At 44.5% G+C, this 16,755-nt stretch overlaps 1 protein-coding gene and 1 long non-coding RNA gene across 2 annotated transcripts in view; both read right to left on the minus strand.

Moving 5' to 3' along the window:
- Positions 1-8,124, minus strand: part of LOC119001874 (sodium/glucose cotransporter 1-like) — a 49,321-nt gene extending 41,197 nt beyond the window's left edge. The window contains exon 1 of the mRNA XM_037067438.1: positions 7,647-8,124. Coding sequence (XP_036923333.1) covers positions 7,647-7,769 — 123 coding nt within the window. The 5' untranslated portion in view covers positions 7,770-8,124. The remainder of the gene's footprint in view (positions 1-7,646) is intronic.
- A 6,516-nt stretch (positions 8,125-14,640) lies between these two features.
- Positions 14,641-15,053, minus strand: LOC119001883 (uncharacterized). The gene is made up of 2 exons (XR_005069646.1): positions 15,018-15,053; positions 14,641-14,919 (listed from the first exon to the last, which is right to left on the minus strand). It is a non-coding gene; the product is annotated as an uncharacterized LOC119001883 (long non-coding RNA).
- Between the last annotated feature and the right edge of the window lie 1,702 nt (positions 15,054-16,755).

Here is a 16,755-nt window from a genome sequence, read left to right on the forward strand (position 1 = left end):
TCTGTCAGTCACATTAAGTCAGTCTCATTTCTACCATTCAATAAATATTTAGCAAGGGCCTACTATGTGCAGAGCCTGATCTTTTCTAAAGAGGACATCAGTCGTATGTAGACAGAGGTGCATTAAAACTTTTAAAAAAAATTTACAAAATATTCTAAGATGAATAAACTCATCCTCTCTTTCCATTAAAGAGAGAACCTGACAGGAAGAAGAGGAGATTCTGGGAAGGATGTGGCTTAAGCCCGTGTCTCTGCCTCTTCTCTGCTCTGCTCTCTTTCCGGAATTCAATAACCACAGCAGGGAGTTTCACGGGGTGGAAGGCACATCCGATACCTGCTCAAATTTCTTGGCAGAGAATAGTAAGAAAGGAAACAAACAATAAAAAAATCTAAGTTTTTCCCCTTTAGACTTCCGGCCAAGATGGCAGAGTAGGTAAATGCAGTGCTCACCTCCTCTGAAGACCACAACAAAAAGCTGTCCTTCACCACACTCCCCAGGACGAGACCCTGCCCAGGAGGGGACAGCCCTTGTGCCAGGGAAAGTGTCAGCTGATGTCATGGCACCATTGTCCCTTTGCTAAGCTGCTAGCTGTCAGGCCTCTGCCTGGCCTGCTTTACCAAGCAGAAGTAGCTGGTAACAATGCCACCACTCACTAACGGGTGGCAGACTTGTCACTCCACATGGTCCCCACCCAGCTGAAGCTTTCATGCACGTGTGACCTTTAATTGGGGGCATGTCAATAGGTCACAAGCAGGACCTTGCTGTGCAGAATCAGGTCCTTTGCAGTAAGACCACTGGACACTTTTCAGGGCTTACAGTGAGTCACGCTGCTGGTGGGCAGAGAGCAATGGAGACACAGTCTCCATCCTCTGAAGGGAATTTTATACCAGAAGAGAGAATACAGGCCCCAAAAGAGATCTGATGTGTTTCTACAGATCATGTACACAAACAAAAAGAACTGGCATCAGTTATGAGAAACATCCTTTCTAGGTGGCCAGGTAGCCTTGGGTCGGTTACAGGCAGCAGCTGACCTTGGCCTGCATCAGAGCCCCACCCAAGAGGAACCAGAGCCAACATACTTGGTAGCCACTTCAGACCAAAACAAGCACCACCAGATTAGATCCACAAGAGGCCTACCCAAAGAGTGGTCTCAGCAAGCCCCAAAGCCTGTTGGGGCAAATCCGACTCTACGAGATCAGCCTTGTATAGCAGCTAGTACGCTGTGGTCATGACCAGTACTCACAGCCACTCAGTCTGAAGGTCAATGCCACCTACCAATGTACCAACAGCCATCAAGGCTCAACTGCAACAGCAGGGCACACACAACCCACAGAAGGGACACACCTGGGGCATGTAGGTCAGGTAATCAGGGAAACCGCACCAATGGGCCCACAGGTCACCCACTACATAAGGCCACCTGGTGAAGACTGGGAGACGCAGCAGACCTACCTAATAAATGGCTCGGGGAAATGTGGACAGGTACATGCCAAAAAATGAAACTAGTCCACCATCTTATACCACATACAAGAATAAACTCAACATGGATTAAAGGCCTAAATGTGAGACCTGGAACCATAAACTCCTAGAAGAAAAGATGGGTGGTGAACTCTCTGACACAGCTCATTTCTTATGACATAGCTGCTCGGGCAAGGGAAGCTAAAGAAAGAATGAACAAATGAGATTGCATTAAAGTAAAAAGTGCACAGCAAAGGACACCGCTCACGAAATAAAAGGACAACCTAATGGCCGGGACAGGGTATTCACCCATGATACATCCAAAAAAGAGGCTAATATGTGAAATTTATAAAGAACTCATACAACTTAACACCAAAACAATCCAATTAAAAAATGGGCAGAGGACCTGAAGAGACATTTCTCCAAGGAGAACACGCAGATGGCCCACAGACGTATGAAAATATGCTCAGTGTCGCTCATCATCACAGAAATGTAAGTTGAAACCACAACGAGATATCGCCTCACACTCGTACGAGTGGCTGGCATCGGTGTCGGCGAGGACGTGAGGACAGGGAGCCTTCCTGGTGGGACTGCAAATTGGTGCAGCCACTACGAGAGGCAGTAGAGGTTCCTAAAAAAATTGAAACCAGGACTACCTTATGGGCCAGCAAGTCCGCCTCTTGCTATTTATTTGAAAAAAATTCAAAACACTAATTCAAGAAAGAACACATCCTTACGTTCACTGGAGCATTAGCTACAATAGCCAAGATGTGGAAGCAACCTAAGTGTCCATCAGAGCCCCACTATGTAAAGACGATGGGGCGTATACATACAATGGAATACTACTCAGCCATAAAAACAATGAAACCTTGCCATTTGTCACAACAGCGATGGACCTAGAAGGTATTACGCTAAATGATGTGAAATGCAAGACAGAGAAAGACAAATACTGTACGATTTCATTTATATGTAGAATCTAAAGAACAAAATAAACAAACAAAACCGAAACAGACTCACAGATGCAGAGAAAGAACCTGATGATTTGCAGGTGGGAGGGGGTTGGAGGGCTGTGTGAACAGGGTGAAGGGATTAAAAAGTACAAATTGACGGTACAATCGTAATAACTATGTATGGTGCCAGCTGGGCACTGGGCTTATAGAAGGGACCACTTCCTAAATTACATAATAATCTAACCACTATGGTGTACACCAGGAACTAATATAAAACAATATTGAATTCCAACTGTAATTGAAAAATAACAAAGAAAAGCTTTTCCCATTTAACACTGTGCCAGACACAAGGCACCAGCAGCCAAGGCATCAGCAAAACAGACCGACTCCCCAGCTCCCTGTGGGTGCTCAGCCGACAGAAGCTGATGGACTCACAGAGAGAGACCCGAATGTGCCAATGCGGGCAATTCTGTTCACCGAGAAAAGGGTGGTTGGTTTAATAACTGGAAGTACAGAAAGCTGAACTCCTCTTTCACTTCACATATAAAAGTAAATCCGAGACGTTTTAGAGATTTAAATGTCAAAAACTATAGAATATTAGAAGAAAACTTACAGTAATATTTGTACAAACTTGGAGTGGGGAAAAGCCAACCGGGAAATCTAGAAGACGTAAAGAAAAAGGGAGACAGTTGGCTTCTTCTAAGTGAACAAAAACTCAAACGACAACAAAGCACCATTTAAATAGAGTCTGGACCGGTGGTTCTCAACCAGGGTGGTTTCTGCCCCATCCCTCCAGGGGGCATGTGGCAATGTCTATTTGGTTGTGAATGGGTACGGTCAGGGATGCTTCTAGGAACTGCATAACATACAGGTCAGACCCCACAATAAGAAATTAACTGGTCCCCTACTTCCGGCCAAATGGAGGCATAGGTGGAAATACTGTGCCTCCTCACACAACCAAAATTAAGGACAACAAAGATTTAGAAACAAAAACACAACCACAACAGACAGAAAATTGAACTGTACGGAAGTCCAACAACCACTCATCCAGACTGGTAAGAGGGGCAGAGAGGGTCTCAGCAGGAAAAGCAGTGGTTGGCAGACCTGGGCGCACAGACAGTGTGGGGCTAGCAGACCCTGGGCACAGGGAGGAAATGTGCAGACCCAGAGGGTGCACAGGCGGCAGGCTGACCATGGTCCCACATTTGCATGCAGATAAACTAAGCAAAAACGGGCAGTGAGACAGACTGTGCAATCCAGGGTCCCAGCACCATGAAATAAAGCCTAAAAGCACTGACTGAAAACACTTGTGGAGGTTGAGGTGCCGGGAGAGACTCCCAGCCTCACAGGAGAGTTCGTTGGAGAGACCCACAGGGTCCTAGAATGTACACAAGCCCACCCACCCAGGAACCAGCACCAGAAGGGCCCAGTTTGCTGTGGGAAGTAGTAGAGGGGACAGAAATCTGAGAGAGAGAGCAGAACAAGTGCCATTGCTCCCTCTCTGACCCCGCCCCCACAGACAGCATCACAACCCAGCCACTGGGTTGCCCTGCACTGGTGAACACCTAAGGCTCTGCCCCTCACATGTAATAGGCTCAACCAGACCAAAAATTATGGCTCAAATGAAAGATCAATTCAAAGCCCCAGAGCCAATACAACTAAGCAACCAAGAGATAGCCAACCTATCAGATGCACAGTTCAAAGCACTGGTGAGCAGGATGCCAACAGAACTGGTTGATTTTGGTTGCAAAATAGATGAAAAAATGAAGACTACACTAAGTGAAATGAAGAAAATGCACAGGGAACCAATAGTGATGGAAAGGAAACTGGGACCCAAATCAATGAAGTGGACCAGAAGGAAGAACGAAACAACCAAACAGAAAAGAATGAAGAAACAACAATTCAAAAAAATTAGGAGAGGCTTAGGAACCTCCAGGACATTTTTAAACATTCCAACATCCGAATTATAGGGGTATCAGAAGGGGAAGAGGAAGAGCAACAAGTGGAAAATGTATTTGAACAAATGATAAAGGAGAACTTCCTGAATCTGGCAAATGAAATAGACATCCAGAAAATCCAGGAAGCTCAGAGAGTCCCAAAAAAGGTGGACCCAAGGAGGAACACACCAAGGCACATCATAATTACATTAGCCAAGATTAAAATGAAGGAGAGAATCCTAGAAGCAGCAAGAGATAAGGAGACAGTCACGTACAAAGGAGTTCCCATCAGACTGTCAGCGGATTTCTCAAAAGAGACCTTACAGGCAAGAAAGGGCTGGAAAGAACTATTCCAAGTCATGAAAAGCAAGGACCTACATCCAAGACTGCTCTATCCAGCAAAGCTTTCATTTAGAATGGAAGGACAGATAAAGTGCTTCTCAGATAAGGTCAAGTTCAAGGTGTTCATCATCACCAAGTCCTTACTATATGAAATGTTAAAGGGACTTATCTAAGAAAAAGATGAAAAATATGAACAGTGAAAGGACAGCAAACTCACAGTTATTAACAACCACACCTAAAACAAAAGCAAACTAAGAGGACAGCTAGATCAGGAGTGGAACTACAGAAATGGAGATCACATAGAGAGTTATCAACAGGGGAATGGGAGGAGGAGAGAGGGGGAGAAGGTACAGAGAATAAGTAGCATAGATGGCAGGGAGAAAATAGACAGGGGGAGGGCAAGAGTAGTATGGGAAACGTAGAAGCTAAAGAACTTATGACACATGGACATGAACTAAAGGGGGGGAATGTGGGTGGGAGGGGGTGTGCAGGGTGGAGGGGAATGAAGGGGGGATGGGACAACTGGAATGGCATAATCAATAAAATATATTATTAAAAAAAGAGAGAAATTAACTGGTCCCAAACATCACTTGTACTGAGGTTGAGAAACTGGCCTAAACAAATCATAGCTTGGAAAAAACATATTAACAATTAAAGTGACAGACAAGTTTATAACAACAATAAAAAAAATGTGCAAATAAACTGGCTATTCGCCGAAGAGGAAAACCAATGGAAAAGATGCCCAGCCTCGCTAGGATCCCAGCAAGCACAAATTAGAGCCACAATGAGATGCCCTGTTCACCCATCAGACTGGCCAATTACACAAGCAGCAATGAGCAAGGCTGGTGAGGAGGGCGTGGGGAAAAGCGCATGCCTATATGCTGCTTGTGAGATGTACACTGTAACACGTTTTGTTGACTGTCACTTAATTTTAAGTAAACATAGCCTTCTGACCCAGCAATTCCAGTTTCGGAATCCATGCCACACCGAGTAAAAGCACCAACACATTAAAAACTGAAAAATCTACCTGGCAGTTACCTAAGTGTCAATTACTACAGAAAATCAGACCAGCGCATGCAGTGGTATGACGGCCATGCAGCTAATAAAAACAGGAGCTAGAGCTCTCTGCTGACCCGGGGGGACTCTCTCCACCATTTAGCAAGTGAAAAAAGGCAAGCTGCAGAATAACATAGGAATATGATCACAGTTTTTGTAAAGACAAAAACACAGAAACTCTGCATTTGTGTCAATAGGTTTGCATAAGCACTGAGGAGGGGGAGGAAGGCTCCACAGTCCATGGTCACCTCAGAGGGATGGGGTGGAAGACTAGTGACTTATTCTTCAGATACTTACACATCTTTTTGCTTCTTAAAATAAGCATGTTATACTCTCCTAGTTAAAAACAATATATGGTTTATAAAAAGAACCAAAAAGATAATAATATACCGGAGAAAAAAAAGATCAAAGCCTTCTGGATAACTGTGCGTATTTTATGGCTCCAACAAGAACAGAAGGAACAGCAGGTTTCCTTTGGAAGTGACCAGATGGCTTACTAGTACTTTGACCTTGGCCAGACCTAGGCCCCATCTGGGCTAGGAAGAAAGCTGGGTGGGGGCTTCTCAATTCAGTAACAGAAACTGGGGAAAAGATCCCAAAACAAGTACTTATCAGAGCCCCTGCCTCGGCTACCTAGAGGGATGTTTCTCATAACTGATGCCAGTTCTTTCTGTTTGATTAAATGGTCTGTAGAAACACATCAGATCTTTTTACACTCGGAATAAAGGGCCTATATTCTCTCTTCCAGTACAAAATTCCCTTCAGAGGGTGGAGACTGTGTCTCCATTGCTCTCTCTGCCCACCAGCAGTGTGACGACTCACTGTAAGGCCTGAAAAGTGTCCAGTGGTTGTACTGCAAAGGTCCTGATTCCTCACAGCAAGGTCCTACTTGTGACCTGTTGACGTGACCCCAGTTAAAGGTCACACATGCATGAAAGCTTCAGCTGGGTGGGGACCATATGGAGTGACAAGTCTGCCACCCGTTAGTGAGTGGTGGCATTGTTACCAGCTACTTCTGCGTGGTGAAGCAGGCCAGGCAGAGGCCTGATGGCTGGCAGCTTAGCCAAGGGACAATGGTACCATGACATCAGCTGACACTTTCACACCAATCTGACCTTTCCCTGGCACAAGGGCCGTCCCCTCCTGGGCAGGGTCTGGTCCTGGGGAGTGCGGTGAAGGACTGCTTTTTAGTGCTAACATGCTGAGCTTTAGTGAGCGAATGGGGTTAAGAGAGACACAGTCTCTACTTTATTAAGACAACCTTGTAACAGAAGAGAAACTTTAAGCTCTTTACTCAAGTTCAAAGAGAACATGTAAGATCCCTAAAGCTATATGTGTGTGGCCTTTGAGGTCTTGCTAGCAAGGCAAACATGGTTGAGCTCCTAAGTCACATCAGGCAGCTCTGGGTTCAATTCTGAACTCCACCATTTCCTGCTTGTTACTTAACTTCTTTGAACCTCAGTTTCCCCACCTGTGAAACTGGAGGAGCTAATGGGTTGATCACACTACAGTTGTGAGGCTGTGACACTGAAGACCTCACCATTGGCACCTGTCATTGTCACCACCATCATCACGATGACCGTAACGACTTTGCATTAACTCCTGTCTAGGTTCCAGGCAGCAGGCACAGAGGAATTTGACCCAGCTGTTTATCTGGGACAGGGAGGGAAGGTGGGTTTGGTCAAGTACAACCTGGCTGCTAAGAACCTGAACTCACTCTTGCCTGGAAGGGTGGATAGTAACGAGATAAAGGGAGGGTGGAGAGGTCTGGGCTGAGGGTTGTGCACAAGCAGGAGTGGGGATGAGAGGGTGCTGCAGGTGGAGGTGGGGACCAGGCGACTGGCAGGGACGGTCAAGGGCGCCCCAGTGCCCAGGGCCCTGCCCTCCCCCGTGGAGCCTGTCGTACCCACATTCCGATGCCCAGGACCAACAGGAAGTACAAAACCATCACGAGGATGTCTACTGCGTTGTTGACACCGGAGTCCACAGCACTCCAGTTAGAGGCGATGCCAGACCAGGGGAAGTACATGGCTGGGCGACCGGGCTAGCAGGGCAGGGCTGGCTCCACTGGAGGCTGCAACGGCTTTAACTTTGACTTCCGGCTTCGGCTCTGGGGGCCGCAGGGCATCCTGGGAACGGCCGCGGGGCAGCCTGGGAGGTCCCGGATGGGCCGGGGTGCTGTGTTGCCAGATTCTCACTGAGCAGCGAGTTCCTTGCTCCCTCGTTGTGCTGTTTGCTGCACGTCTTTGCTGCCAGTCCAGGCACAACGACGCTCTGGCTTTGCTGGCCATGGTCGCTTCATCCCAGACCAAGAGTTGGGTCCAGGCCGGGGCTAGCAGGAAGCTGCCCAGGCGGGATCAGTAACTGACTTTCCGAGCCATTTCGGGACCCTGAGGCAAAGGGAGAGACCAGTAGCACTGCGCCAGTCATTTATTAATAATTTTGATGTTTTGCTCACTGTGGATTTCTGGCCTATTAAAATAGGCTACAAATGTAAAAAGATCTGATGTGTTTCTACAGATCATTTAGACCTATTAAAATATTACATTAGAATGTTATCTCTCTTGAGTCCTGAGGTTTTTTTGGCTGCTTCCCTAAATTTTACTCCTAGGAAAATGCCCCACTCGGCTCACCCTGGTCATGGACCCTTTGGACCAACCGATGAGGGTCCTCAGCTTTTCACAGTTTGACTTTTATTGGTGAATTTTCAATCTAAGCCAAGCAGCTACTCTCCTTGGTGTGTTTCTCTGCTAAATTGTAGTTTTAGAAATTTAGGTCAACAATGCTAATACTTATAATTATAGCTAATACTTACAGAGCTCTTGCTAGGTGCTAGGCCTCCTTCTGTGCACTTCACATATATGAACACATTTTATTCTACAAATTAACCAGTTAGTCTGCGTCCATGACCACGAGGCAGGGAGACTGCTCCTTGTGCCAGTGGGAGGGCTACGGTCCCCTGAGCAGAGTTCCATAGTGCCAGTTTAGTTCAGGGCTGTCTGGAAGACGCACATTATGAGCCATGGGTTATTTTACCTTTACAGCTTTATTGAGACTAACCAATAAAAATTGTACCCATTTAAGGTGAATGACCTGATATTTTGGTGTATGTGTATATTGTGAAATAGTCACCATATCAAGCTAATGAAGATATCAGTTACTGCTCTGTGTGTGTGTGTGTGTGAGAACACTTCAGATCCACCCACTTGGCAAATGTTAAGTGCATGATACATTATTATTAACCCTAGTCAGCAGGCTGTATGTCAGGTCTCTAGGACTTTCTCATCTTATTACTGAAAGGTTGTACCCTTTGAGCAATATCTCCTGTCTCCATCTGACTCCTAGCTTCTGGTAACCCCCATTCTGCTGTCTGTTATTATGAGTTCAGCTTTTTAAAAAGATTTTAACATTCAGTAAAATATTTTAAAAATATGGCATGGTGAGATCACGCAATGTTTGTCATTCTGTGTCTGGTTGATTTCACTTAGCGTAATGCCCTCTATGTTCACCCATGTCTTTGCAAAATTATGTGTACTGCTCTGTATATACCTCACATTTCTTCATCCATTCATCTGTCCATAAGCACCTAAGTTGTTTTTATATCTTGGCTACTGTAAATAATGCTGTAATGAACGTGGCGGTGTAGATGTCACTTCGCAATAGAGATTTTATTTCCTTCGAATGTACACTCAGAAGTGGGACCCCTGGGGCATTTGGCGGTTCTGTTTTCAGTGTTCTGGAACCCTCCATACAATTTTTCATAGTGGCCGCACCGTTTCCATCCCAACCAATAGTGCGCCAACATCCTCACCAGCACTCACCTCGTGACTCACTGGGAGTGGCCACCCTAACCCATGGCCTGGATGCGCATTTCCTTGATTAGTGATATTGAGCAGCTTTTCATATACCTGTTGGCTGTTTGTGTGTTTTCTTTGGAAAAATTTCTATTCAGAGTCTTTGCCCATTTTAAAAATTGGGTTATTTGTGGGTTTTGATGCTATTGAGTTATATGAATTTTTAATACATTTCAGGCAGTAACCTCTTACCAGGTGTGCTGTTTGCAAATAGTTGGTTAGTTTTCCGCGATGAGTGCCACAGGTACAATTGAACATTTTTCCGTAACCATGTTACGAAAGTAAAGAAGTGGGTAAAATTAATTTGAGTAATATATTTTATTTAACTAATATCTCCAAAATATTATTATTTCAGTATGTAATCAGTGTAAAAACTGTTGAGATATTTCATATACTTTTTCCCGTCAGTAAGTCTTTGAAATCTGATGTGTATTTTGCACATCTCAAGTCTCACACTGACTTCTCACCAGAAATACTTGATGTGTCCTTAAATTTAATAAAATGTACAGTTCAAAATGTAGATGCACAAACCAAGTTGTTTTAAACATACTTAAAAATTTTCCAGTAGCTAACTATGCTATCAACATTTTATTTTCCTTTAAGTCAATGACAAAACTGGTTCATCTTTTTAGGGGAATTGATTTGACTTTGAAGCAAAAGCATGTTAGTTTCAAAATTATGTCTGTCCAAGTTTAGTCGTCCCCTAGCCCCTGTGGTCCACTCAGTGTTGTTAACATTGACTTCAAAGAGGCATTACATAGTTAAAACGCATGTCTTTTTATTTATTTATTTATTTAAATTATTGTTCAATTATTGTTCAATTATTTATTTATTTAAATTATTGTTTAAGTTTTCTGTCTTTTACTCCCATCCCAGCCCCCCACCCCGTGCTCCCCACCTCCCTCCCCTATCCACCCCCCTTAGTTGTTGTCCATGTGTCCTTTATATTAGTTCCTGTAAATCATTTCCCTTTTCCCCTGAAATTCCCTCCCCTCTCCCCTCTCGTCGCTGTCCCCCTGTTCTGTATTTCATTGTCTTTGTTTTTATTTTGCTTGCTTGTTTGTTTTGTTGTTTAGCTTCCTGTTAAAGGTGAGATCATATAGTATTTGTCCTTCAACACTTGGCTTATTTCACTCAGCATAATGCTTTCCAGTTCCGTCTATGCTGTCGCAAAGGGTAGGAGTTCCTTCTTTCTTTCTGTTGCATAGAATTCCATTGTGTATATGTACCATAATTTTTTGATCCATTCATTTACTGACGGGCACCTAGGTTGCTTCCAGCTCTTGGCTATTGTAAATTGTGCTGCTTTGAACATTGGGGTGCACAGTTAAAATGCATTTCTAAATTGGTCAATCTCGCAAAGAGCTCTTCAGACTTTTCTGGGAGTTTTGGCCTCCAATTACATAGCACAGCCAGTAACAGTGAAAATCTCTGACATGTTGACTCATGTTTGGAGAACATGCACAATCACTGTTATTGATTTGTATTATGAAGTTTCCGTTTGAATATAAATCCCTACACTTGGCTGGCTAGGTTACAAACAATAACTTTAAATTTAGCTCATCTGTATATAGCACACATTCGTGAGAAATATAAGTAAGGCCGAATGCCATCTATTGCCTTTGACTAGTGAATATTCGACAAGCATTCCTTTTGCTTCAGGAAAATCGTAAAATATGTAAATTGTAACTGACAGCACAGTCATTCTTTGTAAAATTTCCAATAATCAACCAGTGAGCATCGGCAAAAACACATCATCGAATTCACCGCCTTCTACGTTTTCAACGTTTTCGTAGAGTAGTGGTCCATCTCTGCACGCGTACACGGACTGGTTTCGACAACTGTGTCCATCCATGACACTTTTTGTAAAGTCCGCCATAAAAACTAGGCACAGATATCTTTCAATATGTATCACTGGGTGGGACAAAGCAGTAGGGAAGCATGAGTCTCCTGTTTTAAAATTCCATTCAATCTGGTGTTCTGACCTAACATGGTCGGAGCACTATTTGCCATGATAAAAACTATTGATATTTTTCCATATTCACCTGAAAAGCTTTGATAAATATAAAGAAGGTTAAAAATATGTATGCCAAAAGTTTGATCTTTTAGGTTATGAATTGGCAACATTTATTCATGGGTTTGGGTGTTCTTTGAGACATAATGTTTCAAAATATTAATCGGGCCATGTGTCATGTCACCCGGCTCGACGGAAGGTACCTGAAAACTCCCATGTCGAGTGTATCCACTTTTGATATTATTAGGAAGGGCTTGCTCTATGGGCAATTGTTTTGAGACAATTGAAAAATTTTCGACTTTTTGTAAAATATCTTTTTGTAGCATGTTATCATAATTTTCTAACAAATTTCCATAATGGGAATACTTCCTTTTGACATTTTTCCATCTAAATTGTTTTTCTTTTTGGTACAAGAATCCAAGCTGTTTTAGAGCTGGCCGAAGTACAAACTCAAATTCTATTTAAAGTAATTACAATTTTTTGACATTTATTTCTGATTTCAGGCAACTAAATTTGTCATTTTTTTAAATCACTGAGAGCAACTTTGTAAAAATCAAATTCACTCTGTAGTTGAAAATTTCTCTTTATATTGCTCACTAAGTTATCTTTAATTAGTTTTACAGTTTTACACGCCCAATAAGTAGCTCTACCATACAGAACATGGTGCATAGGCACTGTGTCCTTTAGACAAAGTGACCCTTTTGTTGTTAGGAAGTGACCCCTTTTTACCTAGCAATGCCCTTTGCTCTGCAATCTCCCTCCCTCCCTCCCTCCCTTCCTTTTCTCCCAGTTTCTTTAATTTCACCCATCTCCCCGCACCCCTTCCCTGTGGCAACCATCAGCTTGTTCTCTGTATCTAGGGATCTGTTTCTGTTTTTCTAAAATTTTTAGATTCCACATTTAAGTGAAATTATATGGTATTTGTTTTTGTCTGACCGACTTCACTTAGCGTAATAGCCTCTAGGTCCATCCCTGTTGTCACAAATGGCAAGATTTCAGTCTTTTTCACGGCGGAGTAACACTCCACTCTATGGACACACCACATCTTTATCTAACCGTCTATCGATGGGCACTTAGGTTGCTTCCATATCTTGCCTATTGTGAGTAATGTCACAATGAATGTAGAGGTGCATATATTTTTTGAATTAGTGTTTTGTTTTCTTTGGATAAATACCCAGAAGTGTGTTTTTATTTTTATTTATTTATTATTATTTTTAAAGATTCAATTTACTTATCTTCAGAGGGGAAGGGAAGGAGAGAGGGAGAGAAATATCAATGTGTGGTTGCTTCTTGTGCATCCCCTGCTGGGAACTGGTCTCTGCTGGGAACTGACCCACAACCCAGGCATGTGCCCTGACTGGGAATCGAACCACAGTCCTCTGGTTCGCAGGCCCGTGCTCAATCCACTGAGCTACACCAGCCAGGGTTGTTTTTATTTTTTTGAGTATTCTCCATATTGTTTTCTATATATTTATATTTATACTTTTATATTTAAAGTATATTTATGATTGCCAGCATATAGTTGGATCTTGAGTGTTTATTTAATCAGATAATCTCTATCTGAAGCATTGACATGGTCGTGTCTAAATATGCCATCATGCTATTTCCATGTCTCCCATATGTTCTTTTTTTTGGTCGTTCTTTTGTATTAATTGGTGGTGTCTGTGTGAACCTTGACACCTTCATTTTACTTCCTTTGCTGGCTTCTTAGCTGTGACGCTGTTGAGTTATTTCCGCGGTTGCTTCAGGGCTCACAGTACCCACCTTGAACTTAATCCCATCTACCTTCCAATGCTACCATTTCACTTCACGTAAAGAACTTCCCAATAGTACGCTTTTGTTTCTCCCTTCTCAGCCTCTGTGATGTTGTTGCCAAACATTGTTATTACATTATCCTTTAAAGAGATTTAAATAATTTAAAAAAGTCTTTAAATTTACTCACACAGCGACTAGGCATATAGGACTTTAAATGTTTATAGATAAAGCCTATATATTTCTTAAAATTTATGTACTATATACATTTTAAAATAATATATAAAATTCTAATAATGTCTTTATAGATTACAAACATATTTCTGTGTATTAGAAAAATGTATGAGTATAGAAACACATATATTAAGACATCATTTTCACCCGTTTTGCTGGGGAGTGGATGGCCACTTCGCGTCGCCTCCCCGGAGGTGGAACGCTCCGTCTCCCCAGCTGGTGGGTGCGGATGCCCAGCTGGAGGCTTACATGAACTCCCACTGCAGGAAGACTTGAGAATAGACGTCCCAGTGATTCCTACTTTCTTTTTTAATTAAAACAAAAATTTTTTTTGGCTGGCCACACATTAACTTGTTAACTAAAGCTCTTGTTATTTTGAATTTTAATTTTCTGAGTCCTTTGGGGATACAGAACACTCATTACCTAGCTAGCCCAGAAAGATTGGATTCATCCCGCATCCCGCCACAGGCCCCAGGGGATGAGGAAACCAGCTGTTTGCAGGATAGCCCTCTCCTGGCAATCACGCCGCCTGGTGGCAACTTTTCTGTACATCACCTTGAGCCTGGATTAGATTTACTGGTCTCTAGCTCCCTCCAGTGATGGAATATCGTAGCTTGGTGTTTTGTGATTGACCATACTTTATTTGTGATGAAGTGATGTTTGACACCCTGAGTATGTTCACCTTTTACAAGGGACCAGACATGGGGGCTTGTTAGCTGAGGGGCCAGAGTAATCAACCCGTATCCATGTCCACAGGCTGTCAGTTAGCATTTCATTCGGCACAGGCCAGGTTTAGGCTCCTTGAAGACACTGAAGGCAAGTCCATTCCCTGCCACCCCTCTGCCCCCCCGCCCAAGGACTCTATTCAGGATTCCTCCCAGGTCAGCACCCAGAGTTACTTTCATGGTTTGGGGCTCATGCATTTAACTCAGAAGATTTTTGTGGTGATTGCGAAGGCTATAAGGGAGGCATCACAGTCTAGTCTTCCTCCAGATTTGCTGGCCAGCTGTGCAAGGGTTGAGAAGAAAGGCTGGTTTGAAATAAAAAAAAAATACCTGCACCTTTAAAGACATAAGGCACCCTTCTCCCTTCTTTGTTGGGTTCCCCCCCATCTCAGATCCTTTCACTCCATCTCACAGTATTTAATGATTTCATGCCAATTTCCTCCCAGCGGAGAGGGCGTCCACTGGGGCTGATCTAATTGCAGACGTCCCCCCGTTACAGAACAGAGCTAAGGGAGATTATAATACACTGTTACCGAAAGGACCTCCCACTGGGTTCGCTTGTCCGCCACCAGAGGAAAGACGTCTCTCAATGCCAGAGATCTGTGAAAAGGAAAGGAAATGTTTATTTAAAGCTATACAGACTTCAAGTAGTGACTCAATGTCTTCATTAAAATATTCAAGTCTTTTAGAATACTCACAGATGCACACAGTTCTTCCTTCTCCTTCTGCCCTAGTCTGAGGTACCGCATCTCAGGAAAAGAAGCAGAAGTCCGTGATTCGGGCTCCTGGCACCGTCAGCTGTGTCGCAGCCAGGATCTCGAGTTAATCCAAAGCCATGTGGCACTTTCTCATGTTCCCCCAGCAAGAGTCCTTTCACCCCTTTTCTTCCAGGCAAAGTCTCTCCTGCTTCCTAAGTCACATGGCAAAAGGGAGCACCCCAAAGCCCCGTGGTCCCCACTCTACCAAAGCCGGGTGGTTCTCTTTCCAATGGCTGCCACACCCGGGTTTAAATCCCAGCACCAATCTTCCTCTTCAGCCCCATTTCCGACTCCTCCTACAATTGGTTACACCCGCCAGCACTCCCGTATCCTTCCAGCTTTACTGGGCTGCCACAGTGAGTCTGGGCTGGCCTGGCCCCATGTCCTGGAGCCAATCATCTCCAGGTTCTCACACGGGCTCTGTAACCAGGGCGAGCTGCTCCCCAGGTGCATCTTGGGCGGAAGTCACTTCCATCCCACCCCCCCCCCCTCAAAGCATGGCCACAGCTATTTAGCATATCTGTGAAACCAGTTAAAGGTTGTAGGTATGTTAAATGACCAGGCCAGAGGTTAGCTGCAAAGCTGTTGTTATGCAAAACAGCTCTCAGTGGCCCTGCTCCATGTGTCCCATTCCCCCAGCTCAGACTTGTGGGGATGAGGACATCCCATATATATATTTTTCTAATATTTCCTGGACACCTGGAGTTCTGGACTGCATTCCAAATCCTTATTTGGGGCCCCCCTCTTGACCGCACCCTGTTATACCACCACCCAGCCTTCCCTTGGTTTTCAGGGAACACTGCCCAAATCTGTGACCCAAGGCCAAGAGGCCTATTGTCTGTGGGACAAGTCAGAAGCCACGACCTTGTGCTTGTGAGCCGCGTCCTGTGCGCCATTTGGCTTGACCAGCTGCTGCCCAGGGACCAGCTCCTTACCTTTCCTGGGAAGGATCGTTCAGAAAAACCAGAACCCAACCTCTTTGGCAGTGGCTTGTCTTGGAAAGTTGGCTTTAATTCCTGTAGGCTGCCACCGGTCCCACCTTCCATGAGACGTCCCATATGAAAAGCCCTAAAACAGACGGGATGATCTGTTTCGAGAAAACATGACATGGGGGGCCATCCTGTCTGAGGCCGTCCCTGAAGCCAGAAGTTTTGTCCGCTCCCTAAGACTTCGTTAAGAACGTGGAAAGCTGACAGGCTGACTTCCTCCATCCAGGAAACGGGGGGACAGAACATTTTTTGAAGAGGGAGAGCTGCGTGTACAACCTTACTCTTTCCACGTGAAGCCCTGGGGAGAGGCAGAGGGAAAGGAAAATTGGCGCCAGGGCAGCGCAGCCGGTGCCTGCTCAGGCCTCGTCATTGGAGTGAGGCCAGAGGTGTTTGAAAGTGTCTGCATTCGGTCCCGAGTCCTTGCAGCTTGGAACACCCTCAGATGTTCTTGGTTCTCCTGTGCTCTGCCCGGCAGGCTCCTCTAACATCGCTGTGCTGGGATTAGACCTCGACCGTCTTCGAGGACCTCGCCTGCCACGTGACCCCTCGGGGAGCGTCAGAGCATCTCCGTCCAGTTCTTGCCCCTCCCCACAATGGCCACCCCGAAGAAAGCTGCCTGTGTCCTCACGGCTGATCTAGTCCCTCTGGGTTAACCCCAGTTCGGATCAGGCGGACCCGCAGTTGGGATG

This window comes from Sturnira hondurensis, unplaced genomic scaffold, assembly GCF_014824575.4.
Source record: "Sturnira hondurensis isolate 20B ecotype Veracruz unplaced genomic scaffold, ASM1482457v3 Scaffold0017254, whole genome shotgun sequence".
In the NCBI taxonomy this organism is placed as follows: domain Eukaryota; kingdom Metazoa; phylum Chordata; class Mammalia; order Chiroptera; family Phyllostomidae; genus Sturnira; species Sturnira hondurensis.